Here is an 11,789-nt window from a genome sequence, read left to right as displayed (position 1 = left end):
TGGTGAGGCTGCTGTGCCGTCTGCCTTGTAGGGGCTGACAAAACATCAAGGGCTCTAGAAGAGGTGGCTATAGGAAACCAGGACCATGTGCCCCTCTCCCATCCCAGGGTAGACCCAGGAAAGTCCCTCTGCCCCGTGCACAACTGCTTCATGAGACAAAGGTGGGAACACCATGTACCTTGCCAACCTTCCCTGTCCCTCTTTCTCATTTCCTTCCATACCCAACTAAGGTATGGAAGTAGCAGAATGTGTGTGCTGGCACCATAGGGGGTTGATGACAGACCATATGAAAAATGTGGAGAGGCTTTTATTACCCCCATTTTACAGGTTAAAACACTAAATGATGTTCCTAAGGCAACAGCAAACCGTTGGAGAGGCAGCACATGGACCTGTTTTCTAATAGGGAGTCTCCCGCTCTGGCCATCAGCCTCTAGTTTTTCCCCTCGCATGAATTTTCAGACACTTAGGGCCCTAATAAAGATGTTCAAGATCTTATAACGGGGGGGGGGGGGGGGGGAGCCGGGGTTTCCGGTTTGAGGAAAGGGTACCAGTGCTGGGCGATTCCCTTGCGAGTAGGGATCCTGTCTGGGCGTGCCTCGTGTTCCCGGCAGTTCTGAGGCGTTTGACCTAAAGGGGCTCATCCCACGTGGACTTTTTCTTGGCCCTTTAATGGTCGGCGTTTTCCAAAGGCCACCAATCCGCTACAGACGTATTAGTTAATGGCGGCCTCATCTGCCAATCGCCCCTCAGAAGCAAGATTCCGCCGTCCAATAGTGATGCACCGGTGGGTGGGTGGGTCTAGCAGTTGCGCGGTGACAGAGCGCTGCGGCGCGCCCCATTGGCTGGATCAAACCCAAGCGGCCGCTGATTGGCCCGCGCTGCCGGAGAGTTACAATTCAAACGCGGGCGACCGGGTCCGCAGCCCTGCAGTTGCAGCGGTGTTCTCCGAGTTCCTGTCTCCCCGCCAGCGCCGCGCGGATGGCCTCCCAGAACCGCGACCCCGCCGCCGCCAGCGTCGCCGCCGCCCGTAAAGGAGCCGAGCCCAGTGGGGGCGCCGCCCGTGGCCCCGTGGGCAAAAGGTGAGTGATGCAGGGGTCACAGCCTCCGGGCCTGGCACGACCTGAGCAGTGGGGCCCAGAGCGAAGACTTCCGGGACCCCCACCTCCTCCTGGAGCGGGTGAGATCTGGGAGGTGGGGGGACACGCCAAGCGCTTGGGCCGCTCTTAGAGACCCTGCCAAGGAGGACGGAAGGGGTAGTCATGCTGCCAGGATCCTCCTCGGGTGAGCCAACATGAAGATGCGCCGGGGACCCTCGGTGGCTTGGCGGGGGGCAGAGGAGAGGGAAAATTGAGATCCGGCACGGAGACAGACGCCAGAGGAGCAGTAGGGGTTAACAACACGCCAGAACCGTCCGGCGGGAGCCTGGAATCAGGGAGGGTGAGGACTCAATAAAATCCTCCTATGGAAATGGCGATGAGGAGTCCCCAGCTGAATCTGACCTCTCAGGGTAGAGAAATGTCCCCATGACAACTGCTCCAGAGAGACTGGGGTGGGAGGAGATGCATCCCCCGAAGCCTTGGCCCATCCAGACTCCCAGGTGACCCCAAATGCTCTTTTTGCAGGCTACAGCAGGAGCTGATGACTCTCATGGTGAGTGACTACCTGCCCAGATCCCCAAGTAGTTGGTCCACCCTCCCACCTTCCACTCACTTATCAGTAGCCTCCTTTCCTACGTCAGGCTCTTTGCCAGACATGGGGGTAAAAAGATGAGTCCAGTTTGCTCTTTTCTGGGTTGAAGTTAATATACCTCACCTACACCTTTTCTTCCAGCAGCCTCTACTCCCAATCCCATGCCCCCACAGTGAAGTTTTCTCCAATACAGTTCCCAGAAGCCATACAGGCCTCCCCCCTGTCCTGCCCTGGCCCTACTTCCCTGCCCTAAGATTTACCCACACCCAACTCTCCACCCTTCTTAGTATTTCTAGTCCTGTCATATCTTGGAATGATTCCTTCCTAGATGACCTTTTCTACATTAACCCTGAATATTCAACTCAAGTTGAATGCCCATATTGTATATCTCTCTAGTCTGTGAATAGTGTCTGGGCTTTGTACATAACGGGCACTCAATAGCATGCTGAATTGAATTCCCAGCAACCAACAAGATTATGGGTACATGATCCCAGTACTCCCCCCCAGAGGCACATGTACAGCCCCAAGAGTCTAACCACATCCTCAGAGAAGCCTACCAATTTGGTCTGGTTGCTTTATTTTGAATCAAAAAGTGATGAGATTAAGGGGAAGGGGTTCACCCACTGACCCCCATTGCTGTTCTCCAAAGTGTACTCTGCAGCCCAGCAGGTGTTGTGTTTCCTCCCCAGATGTCTGGCGACAAAGGAATTTCTGCCTTCCCTGAATCAGACAACCTTTTCAAATGGGTGGGGACCATCCATGGAGCAGCTGGCACAGTAAGTGTAGTGTTGGTAACTTTGCTGGGTCTGGGGAGAGGTAGGAGGTGAGATCCAAGCGCTAGATCTGCTTCTGTCTTTAGCCTGGCAGGACGCTCCCCTGCGTCTGTTCTCCTGCTCTGAGCCAGTGGCCCTGGTCTCTCCCTCTGTACAGTAAGAAGGTGGATTTAAAGCAGGGCTCTCCATCTTAGATGCATAGAGGGGGCCAGACAGCACGGAAAAGAATGGAAGACCAGTGAGGACTTTGGCCAATGGTGGGGCACAAGTCTCAAGATGGCAGCTTCCCATTGCTGCACATCTGGTTTAAGATGAGTCAGAAATCTAGATCTACGTCTCCTAATTTTTACATGTTAGCAACTAATGATCTAACTGGACTAAAGCACAGCTGTGGTAGCCCTCAGGATGCTAATTTACAACCTTAGACCAGGGATCACTGATGTCCCCCAGATAAGAGAGAAAGCACCAGAACCAGTGTAAGACTTTGTCTTCTGTCAAGTCCCAGACAAACTTCAAGGTCCTGGCCAAGCCCCTTATGTGGGCTTGGGTTGGGATATGAGCCTCAGGGTGGGGAAGCTTACTCCCCGCCTCTACTTCCCCACCGCCAGGTATACGAAGACCTGAGGTATAAGCTCTCCCTGGAGTTCCCCAGTGGCTACCCTTACAACGCGCCCACCGTGAAGTTCCTCACACCCTGCTACCACCCCAACGTGGACACCCAGGGTAACATCTGCCTGGACATCCTGAAGGACAAGTGGTCTGCCCTGTATGACGTCAGGACCATCCTGCTCTCCATCCAGAGCCTGCTAGGAGGTGACTTCTGAGACCAGCCCCTCCCCTGCAACCTAGGAACCTGTCAGGACTCCCGGGGCCAGCCTCTTCTACCCCCTGACCATTCTCTTTTTCTCCCCACCCACAGAACCCAACATTGATAGCCCTTTGAACACACATGCTGCTGAGCTCTGGAAAAACCCCACAGGTGGGTCCTTTGTCCTTCTCGGGCACAGGGTGATCCCTCCCCAGTCTTCAAAGGCTCCCTCAAACAAAAGGATTCCAGTGACTTGGGAATGTGTCCTGAGGACTGGGTCTGGAGGGGGCTCGGGGTTGGGTGTCAAGCCACATAACCCAGTTCTTCCTCTGCCCTGGTGATTCTGGTTTGCCTGTGTGCTATAAAATCAGAAAATTATCCCTAATGTGGAAAACATTAAGGTAGGTTGAGGGGCTTTTTAAGCAGAAGGCAGCCTTGTGCAAATGACTTGCTACTAAGTCTCCCCAGTCTCACTGGCAGCAGGGCCCATCCAGGAGACCTGACCAAGTGGGCAGCAGAGGGGGAATCTGTTGTGCTGGGAACACCCCTCAGATTCCCCCCACCTGTGCATCCCTGGTCAAGCTGCCCTCTTGCCCACCTTAACTCCTGTCCCCATCGCTCACCAAGACCTGCCTGTTCTCTTCCAGCCTTTAAGAAGTACCTGCAAGAAACCTACTCAAAGCAGGTCTCCAGCCAAGAGCCCTGACCCAGGCTGCCCAGCCTCTCCTTGTGCTGTCTTTTTATTTTTTCCGTAGATGGTCTGTCTGTGCTTTCCTTGATTTCTCATAGGACTCTGTATCTTAAGCTGTGGTGTCATTTTTGTTTTGTTTCTGTTTTTTAAGTTAAGTCTCTGGTCGAGCCCTCGTGATGAATATATTAAATAAATACATTTTGTTTTTGTTTTTGTTTTTACAAATTGCCGCCTTGTAGTTACCCTAGGGTTGGAAGTGCTCAGGGTGGGCAGAGGTCAGGCTTAGCATCTGGGCTCTTGCCCTGCTGTCTCCAGGGAGTAGAAGCAGCTGATAGGCTGTAGGGCCAAGCCAGTGGGGTGACTAGGATTTGTTCCCTTGTGACCTTACTTATTTTATGACTCTGCATCTGTTTCCTTGTCCGTAAGATGGGTGTGACAATAATGCCTGTTTCTGTGGAGTTGTGACATGCACCAGGAATGTTAGTGAATATTGGAGCTGCCCCAGCTGTGTTGCAGATGAGGCTGAACCAGACCCTAGGCTGAAACCACTATTGCTGTGGAAAGGGTGTGTGTGTGTGTGTGTTGGAGGAGGTTGGGAGGGGAGGACCAGCCACCCTTCTGACAGTAGATGTTCTGGCCCTGAAGGAGGACAAAGAAGGCACAGGTCACCCTGCATAGGCCCAGGGTCTGGGGAGACAACAGGAAAGCCCCTTCCTTGTCGGAGCCCTCAGGACTGAGCTCTCAACTCGCCCCTCATCCCAGGTCCCCCACAGATGGCTCCACACTCCAAGGGGGCGCATTCACCTGCTCCATCTCCACCAGCAGTGCCTCCAGTTGCTGCACCCACTGGCCCAGGCCCCCAGCCCCTGAAGCCATCTTTCCACTGGCCCCGACCTTTGGGCCCCTGGGAAGAAACCCCTGTGCTGACCAACTGGGTCCCAGCTGGGGGAAGAGCAGGCTGAGGTGATGGGCTCGGCTCAGGTCCTGCAGGAAGACCTCCAAGGTGGACAAACAGCACCCAGGTGTGCGAGGAGGAGGTTAACTACTGTTATCAACAGCCTGGTGAGCAATGTGGTGGCCTGAGTTATGACCCTGAGTGGGCACGGAGAGGAGGGATGAAATGGTAAGGAGATGGGAAGAAAGCAGCAGGGCATGGTAGTAAATTAGAGTCGGAAAATGAGCCCCAGAATTTCTGACTTGGGCCCCGTCCCTCAGGGTACCATCTCTGAGATAAGTACACAGGAGAACAAAGATGGAGGGGAGGGGAGTTATCAGTTTAGGGCAGAGCTAGTTTGAAGCACTCAGGACGTCCAGGTAGAACTGTCAACAGGTGGATGGTTTCATGGTTAAGAGCCTTGCTCCTGTCTCCACCACAAAGCAATATCATCTAGGTTGTCATCGTGTGCCTGGGCACTTCACCTCACTATACCTTCACGTCCTCAACTGTAAAATGGAGATAAGGACAGCATCTGCCTCTACGAATACCTGCAGGGCATAGGGCCCAGCACACAGCAGGCACTCAATAGCGATGATTACTAAACTCCAGCACTGATCCTGGCTGGAAATACAATCTGGGAAACACGAACGGGACAAGGAGAGGAAAAGAGAACATGAAGACATTTGAGAGGGACGGCTGTCCCAGTGAGGAACAGTAGAGTTCAATGTTTCAAGACGATGATAATGATATTGATAGCATCTATTAAATGCTGACTGTGCCCAGCACTTTGCACACATTAACTCCTTCTAAGCACTTTGTTCTAAGCACTAATGTTCTAAGCACTTTGCACACATTAACTCCTCCTCACAACCCTGTGAGGTGAGTACTATCACCATCCCCATTTTACAGATTAGGAAACTGAAACCCAGAGTGGTTTGTCACTGGCAGTGAGGATTCAAACTCGGGAGCCTGACTCTGAAGGTAAACCACAGCTGCACTTAGTTAGCTTTGACCCGACACCTGCTGTAACTGAGGTGTGTACAAAGAGCCATGGGAGCTGGAGCACAGCCAGTGGGGGCAGAGATCACAGGAGGAGACGATGGTATCTAAGCTGGGTCCTGGAATCTTAGAGATGTTATCTGAGCTGGGTTGAAGAATTTGCCAGGCTTATAAGAAGAGGAAGGGCATTCCAAGGAGGGAGAACAGCATGTGCAAAGGCCCAAAGGCTTGAAAGTGCACCCAACATAAATAGCAGGAATGATAAATTGCTCAGTGTGGCTGGAGGGGAGGGGTGGCTGTGGGAAGCGAGTGAGGAAGGGAGGGAAAGGAATTTGGATTCGATTCTAGAAGCAGTAGGGAGCCTTGAAGGACTTTCAACAGGGGAGTGGCGAGGTCAGATTTCCGTTTAGCTAGATTATGCTGGTGGCCCTCTGTTGAGCGCACTGCAGGGGGCCGAAGGCAGGGTGACCAGGCATTGATCCCAGGTCAGTGAGGTCAGAACCTCCTTTGTGCCTGTGTGCCCCCACCCTCCCCCACCATCGCCAGTACGGAGCACCTGTAAGTGCTCAGAAAAACAGACCAAGTAGAAAAGGTCAAGCAGGAGTAATACTGCCTGGGACGGATGGACACCCACTCCTTCCACCCTCAGCCGGGCAGCCTGCAGACAAGACCTAAAGGCTCCAGAAAGGAAGGACCGTGGGGACGGGAAGGGGCCTCACTCCCACTTCCCCCGGGTTCCAGCCTCTCGCGGCGCCCTCGCCCTACCAGCCGTCCCGGGCACCCTCCGCGGGCCGCCGCTCACCCTAACTCAGCTCGAAACCCCTGCGACCTTCCTCCTCCAGCGCCAGGCGCCGCCGCAGCCCGTCGGCCGAGCTGCCCACGCCCAGCGCCAGCCGCCGGTAGCCCACCGCGAACATGCCGAGAGCGTCGCGCGCCGCCTGGCACTTAGTGGCCGCGGGCTCCGGCTCCCGGGACCCGGCGCCCTTTCGCATCCCGCTGCTCGGGTCGCCTTTCCTCGGAGGCCGGGAGGCGCTCGGGGTCGCCCTGAACGGTGGCTCAGCCAGGCGGCCCCTGAGACCGGCTCCCTCGGTGTTCCCCTCACTCAGGCTAGGCGCTTTGCAATGTTTGCTTTTATTCCTTCTAACTACAGACCCAGAAGGGGTCGCGCCTCCCTCCCAGGCGGGGAATCGGACCAGGCGGGGCGGCGCCGCCCACGCCCGAGGGACACGCGGTCTGGCGGAGGCGAGGGCCAACTTCTTACTGCACGCCCTCCATCATCTTCAGGAACTCTGCGGGGAGGGAGAGGGAGAGGCGGTCAGGGGGCCCCCTCGGGACGGACGGGGAGGCCTGGCCTGTGCCAGGGGCGCAGTGTCGGGCGAGTGAGGCCTGGCCCGGGCTCCAGCCACGCGGAGGGGGGGCCCTGTCTTTAACTGATAAATTACACAAAACCGCCCGGAGCTCCCAGCCCCGCCCGCAAGGCAAAGGACCGCGGCGTGGGTGCGGGCGGCACGAGTGCCAGGCCCCGGGCGCGCCCGCGTGGCTCGGTCCCCCGCTCCCCACGCTCCCGCGGCGCTCACCGTCGAAGTCGATGCGGCCGTCGTTGTTCTTGTCCCCGTCCTTCATCAGGGATTCGAGCTCCTCGTCTGTCACGTGCTCCCCAGAGGCCCTGAAGATCTCAGCCAGCTCCTCGGCGTCGATGTAGCCGTCTGCGTTCCTTCGGGGCGGAGGCACAGGATAGGGCTCAGGGCAGGCCGGGGCGAGCCGCTCTGGCCACGCTCAACGCCCCCTCGCGCACCCCCACCCCGAGAACATTCGTGCCCTGCCGGCCTTCCCTGGCTCCCAGGCACCCTGTGCACCTGTCGAAGATGCGGAAACACTCGGCCAGCTCCTCCTCGCTCTTCCCCTTTGCGTCCTCTTTCATCTGGCGCACCATCATGACCAAGAACTCCTCGAAGTCGATGGTGCCGCTGCCTGAGGGGAGCCGTGGTGAGTTAGCCTGAGCCCTGGATGGCAGCCCCTCCCCACCACCATCACACCCCTGCCTCAAGAGCTACCCACTCACCATCCTCATCCACCTCCTCGATGATGGCGTCCAACTCCTCTTTGGTGGGTGTCTGGCCCAGCATCCTCATCACCGTGCCCAACTCCTTGACGCTGATGTCCCCACCACCATCAGCGTCAAACATGTCAAAGGCGGCCTTGAACTCTGCAAGGGAAAAGAGGGCAGAGGGCTGAGGTGAGCCTGGCTGACTGACAGCCTCACATCTACCCTCCCACCCTGCCCAGACCCCAAACATTCCCCAGCACACACCTGCCCAACAGCCAGCCAGCCCTCCTGCCCCACTCACCAGCGATCATCTCCTCGCTGAGGTAGGACCGGGCCTCAGCCTGCTGGTCCGTCTGCAGAAGACACAGAGTCAGAGAGCAGAAGGGGCAGCCCTAGAGCATTCTTACCTTAACCCCATTCTCCTCAACCCCCACCTCTGGAAGTGCCCTGTGGTCCTCCGGAAGAACCACTCCAAGCTTGCCACACCTTCTGCGTGCCCCACAGCACCCAACCCCAGTTTTGAAGAACTAGGGAGGAAACACAGGCTGTGCCCAAGACCTTCTCTCTTGTCAATCGGACGTCAGGTCAGGAAGCCCCAGTAACCTTGGGCAAGTCATTTAAGGTACCCTCATCTCTTAGCAACAGCTTTTCAGGGATGAGAGGAAATCAGGGGTGTGAAAAGGTTCTGTAAAGTGCCAGCACCCATTCCAGTGTGATTTTCCAGTTTTCCCGAGCTCTTGATGGTGCTCCTTTAATAGGTGCTCAATAAATGTTTGTTCTCAAAATAAATGATAATGCAACACACCTACAAATGCGCACCTACTAAGTGTCAGGCTATAGGCTGAGCACTGGGACAACCAAGAAGAGTCAGACATCATCCCTCCCCTCTCAAGAACTTGCAGAGATGGAGATTTTAAGCTTCCTTCTTTTTTTTTTTTTTTTAAAGGGATTCTTCTTTCCTTTTTTTTTTTAAAGATTTTGTTTATTTTATTTTTTCCCCCCAAAGCCCCAGTGGATAGTTGTGTGTCATAGATGCACATCCTTCTAGTCGCTGTATGTGGGACTCGGCCTCAGGATGAACGGAGAAGTGGTGCCTCAATGCGCACCCGGGATCCGAACCCGGGCCACCAGCATCGCAGCGTGCGCACTTAACCACCAAGCCACAGGGCCGGCCCTAAGCTTCCTTCTAATGATTCAGTCATTGGAGTAAATACCACTCATGCCGGGCAGAACATGATGGAGGCCTTGTGGGGATGAAAATAAGATTTCTATAGGAGTTTCTGGGTCACATCCAAGCCAAGCTATGTGGGTAGGTGGCCAGCGGGGAGGAAGGGCTGAGGTGTCCAAGGGGTTCTTCAGCCAGCTGGCCACTGGGCCTCCTCCTTGTCCCCTCCCTCCTCCCTTCATGCCCTCCTCCCCTCCTCCTTGCTGTGCCAGGAGGGCAGGCTATTTTTAGTCCGGCATGGGCAACAGCAGCTGGCCTCTGGGGTCTAGTTACTCCTTGAAGTGAAATAGGAAGGGGATCTCAGAGGAAAATGACAGCCCCAAATCAGAACCCCTCTCTGGGAGGCTGGGGACTCTCTAACTCTGGTCTCTCATCTTCTGCCCCTTCTCATCACCCTCGGAACCCTTGGGGTCCTGCACCCAAGCTGGCTTGAGGCTCTGCAGGCCTCCTATCTTCCAGAGGAGCCATTTTTCTCTCACTGGCAGTAGGAAGGTTTGGCCAGGCTTCTGGCCCATCCCTGCCACTGGTTTGCTGGGCGACTCAGTCTGGCCCTAAGGTCCCCATCTCTACCAAGCTAAGGCAGACACAAGCTAAGACCCCCTCACAGTTCTATGACCGACATTGCCGGAAGTCCCAGAAGGTCTACAGGGAATCGGCAAGCCTTGAGCATCAATCCCTGGAACATCCTGGCCCTCCCCTTCCAAGAGAAGTCCAAGGCCTTCTTCCCAGACTTCCTCCTAGCCACCTGGGTTCCAGGAATCTTCATGCTGCATCTCCAAACATCCAAGTTACTGCCCCACAGAGCACCCAGATCTGGCCTGAAGGAGGCCCAGAAGTATTTCAACACGCAAAGGAATGAAGCCCTTTCTTGTCCTTACCATGGTTGCTAGTCACAGGGACTCCTCTGCTGCAGGTCACCTCCTCTGCACACTCCACCACCCAAAGATGCTCTGGCCTGCTCCAGCCCCTGGGATTTGTAGGAGCACCCTCTCCCCACCTCCATGCTCCCCAGGACTGGATACCGTGGCCAATCGGATCCTGGGGTCAGCAAGCCCCCCCTCCCAGAGTCCTAGCCCATTACCTAATTTAGCCAAGGGCCCTTGCAGAGAAATTGAAGCCTCTGAGCAGGTGGCAGGCCTTGACGTCCTAGATTCTTGTGAGGAGAACCCGCCCCGCTCCACCGCCTTAGCGAGCCCCCCCTCAGGAAGCATAACTGCTCCAAGATGGGTCAGGACAATCAGAATAGAGAATAGTGAGGCAGCATGGTGGAAAGGGAAGAGCACAAGCTTAGAAGTCCGAAACCCAAGATCCAAGTCCTGTCTCTGCAAGCTGTGCAACCTTGGGCAGGTGGCAATGCCACTCTGAGCTTCAGTCTCCTTATCTGTGAGATGGGGATAGTCATAACCTCCCTCACAGAGAGACTGTGGTCAGCAGAGCCCAGGTATAAGTCACCTAGCTACATAGGCTTGGTGTTTGGCAAGTGGAATGTCCTGTCTTTGAACTATGATAAGGGGCAGGGGACAGGGGGAGGGGAAAGTGACAGCCACAGTTATTGAACCTCTACGACGTGCCACACACTGTGCTAAGCATTTTAACCACATGACCTCAACTAGTGGTCATCCTATGAGGTAGCAACCATTATCATCATTCCCTTTTTCCTGGGGAGCTTTGTAAATCATAAAGATCTATAGTCGTGTTGGTGATTCTTTTTAATCTTGATTGAGGGGAAGTTGAGACAGACAGTCTTCCGGGGACCTGTTCAGGAGAAATATATGGCAGGGTCCAGGAGACAGGGTGCATTTGGAGAAGAAATAAACATTGAAAGCTGATTCCTCTCTCAAGCTTACCTTCTCCAGGAAAAGGGTGTTTGGGATTCACTTTTTTGGGGGGAGGGGGACAAGGGGAAGCTTCTCTAAGTAGGAAGGGGCAGCTGGCCCCCTGTTAGAGCTTAGAGAAGTCTGGAGGAGCTCAGCTGCCACCTGGAGAGTGAAGGGGTGGGCAGATCAAGTCAAGTCTGAAAGGGAGCCCAGCCTGAGAATCCACAGGGTCCAGGCTGGGTGTTGAGGGGGTAGGCAACATTCATGGACATTGGCTAAGTCAACAGTAAGAGCACCGAGACGACTGAGCACAGAGTCCGGGGCCAGCGAAAGGGGGCTGGACACCAAGGAAGGCAGATGGACAGTGGCAACTGGGCTGCCCTCCTCCTCTATATATAGACATTCTCAAGGAAAGCTCGGTGGAGCCAGGCCAGGCTAAATAAGGCCTCCCCCAGCCAGGCAGAGGGCCAAGGGGCAGCGACACCCAGAGGATTCCAATTTGGACACAAACATTGGAACCACTTGATCTCTTTGGAACAGAGGGTGTGGAAGTCTCAGCAATCATTTGTTCATTAATCTGTTCTTTCATTTAAGTCCAAACTCAGTGTGGCCGCGCAAGATGCCACAGACCTCTGCAATCTCACTCCCCTTCCCTCCCCACCTTGTATGCTGCTCTGCTCTGGTTAGACTAAAATACAGCTCCAAACACCACCCTTGATAGCCTCCAGGCACTCCCATCTTCCCCCTTTTCACCTGCCTAATTCCCTATCATCTTTCTCAGCTTTAACATCACTTCCTCCAGG

The 11,789-nt window shown here is 55.1% G+C and overlaps 2 protein-coding genes across 2 annotated transcripts; one reads left to right on the top strand and one right to left on the bottom strand.

The window, feature by feature from the left end:
• The first annotated feature begins 923 nt into the window (after positions 1 to 923).
• Positions 924 to 4,170, top strand: UBE2C (ubiquitin conjugating enzyme E2 C). The gene is made up of 6 exons (XM_004430337.3): positions 924 to 1,079; positions 1,623 to 1,650; positions 2,379 to 2,465; positions 3,071 to 3,275; positions 3,382 to 3,441; positions 3,918 to 4,170. Exons 1-6 carry the CDS (start codon positions 979 to 981, stop codon positions 3,974 to 3,976), a joined length of 540 nt encoding a protein of 179 aa, XP_004430394.1. The 5' UTR covers positions 924 to 978; the 3' UTR covers positions 3,977 to 4,170.
• Positions 4,171 to 7,004: 2,834 nt separating this feature from the next.
• TNNC2 (troponin C2, fast skeletal type) lies at positions 7,005 to 8,864 on the bottom strand. The gene is made up of 5 exons (XM_004430336.3): positions 8,246 to 8,864; positions 7,960 to 8,103; positions 7,754 to 7,868; positions 7,475 to 7,611; positions 7,005 to 7,186 (listed from the first exon to the last, which is right to left on the bottom strand). The coding sequence occupies exons 1-5, from the start codon at positions 8,253 to 8,255 to the stop codon at positions 7,155 to 7,157; spliced, it is 438 nt and encodes a 145-aa protein (XP_004430393.2). The 5' UTR covers positions 8,256 to 8,864; the 3' UTR covers positions 7,005 to 7,154.
• Between the last annotated feature and the right edge of the window lie 2,925 nt (positions 8,865 to 11,789).

This window comes from Ceratotherium simum, chromosome 21 (assembly GCF_057802395.1).
Source record: "Ceratotherium simum simum isolate JZ-2026a chromosome 21, ASM5780239v1, whole genome shotgun sequence".
NCBI classification, from domain to species: domain Eukaryota; kingdom Metazoa; phylum Chordata; class Mammalia; order Perissodactyla; family Rhinocerotidae; genus Ceratotherium; species Ceratotherium simum.
The sequence above is the reverse complement of the archived record's forward strand: the minus strand, read 5'-3'. Positions and strand labels throughout refer to the sequence as shown.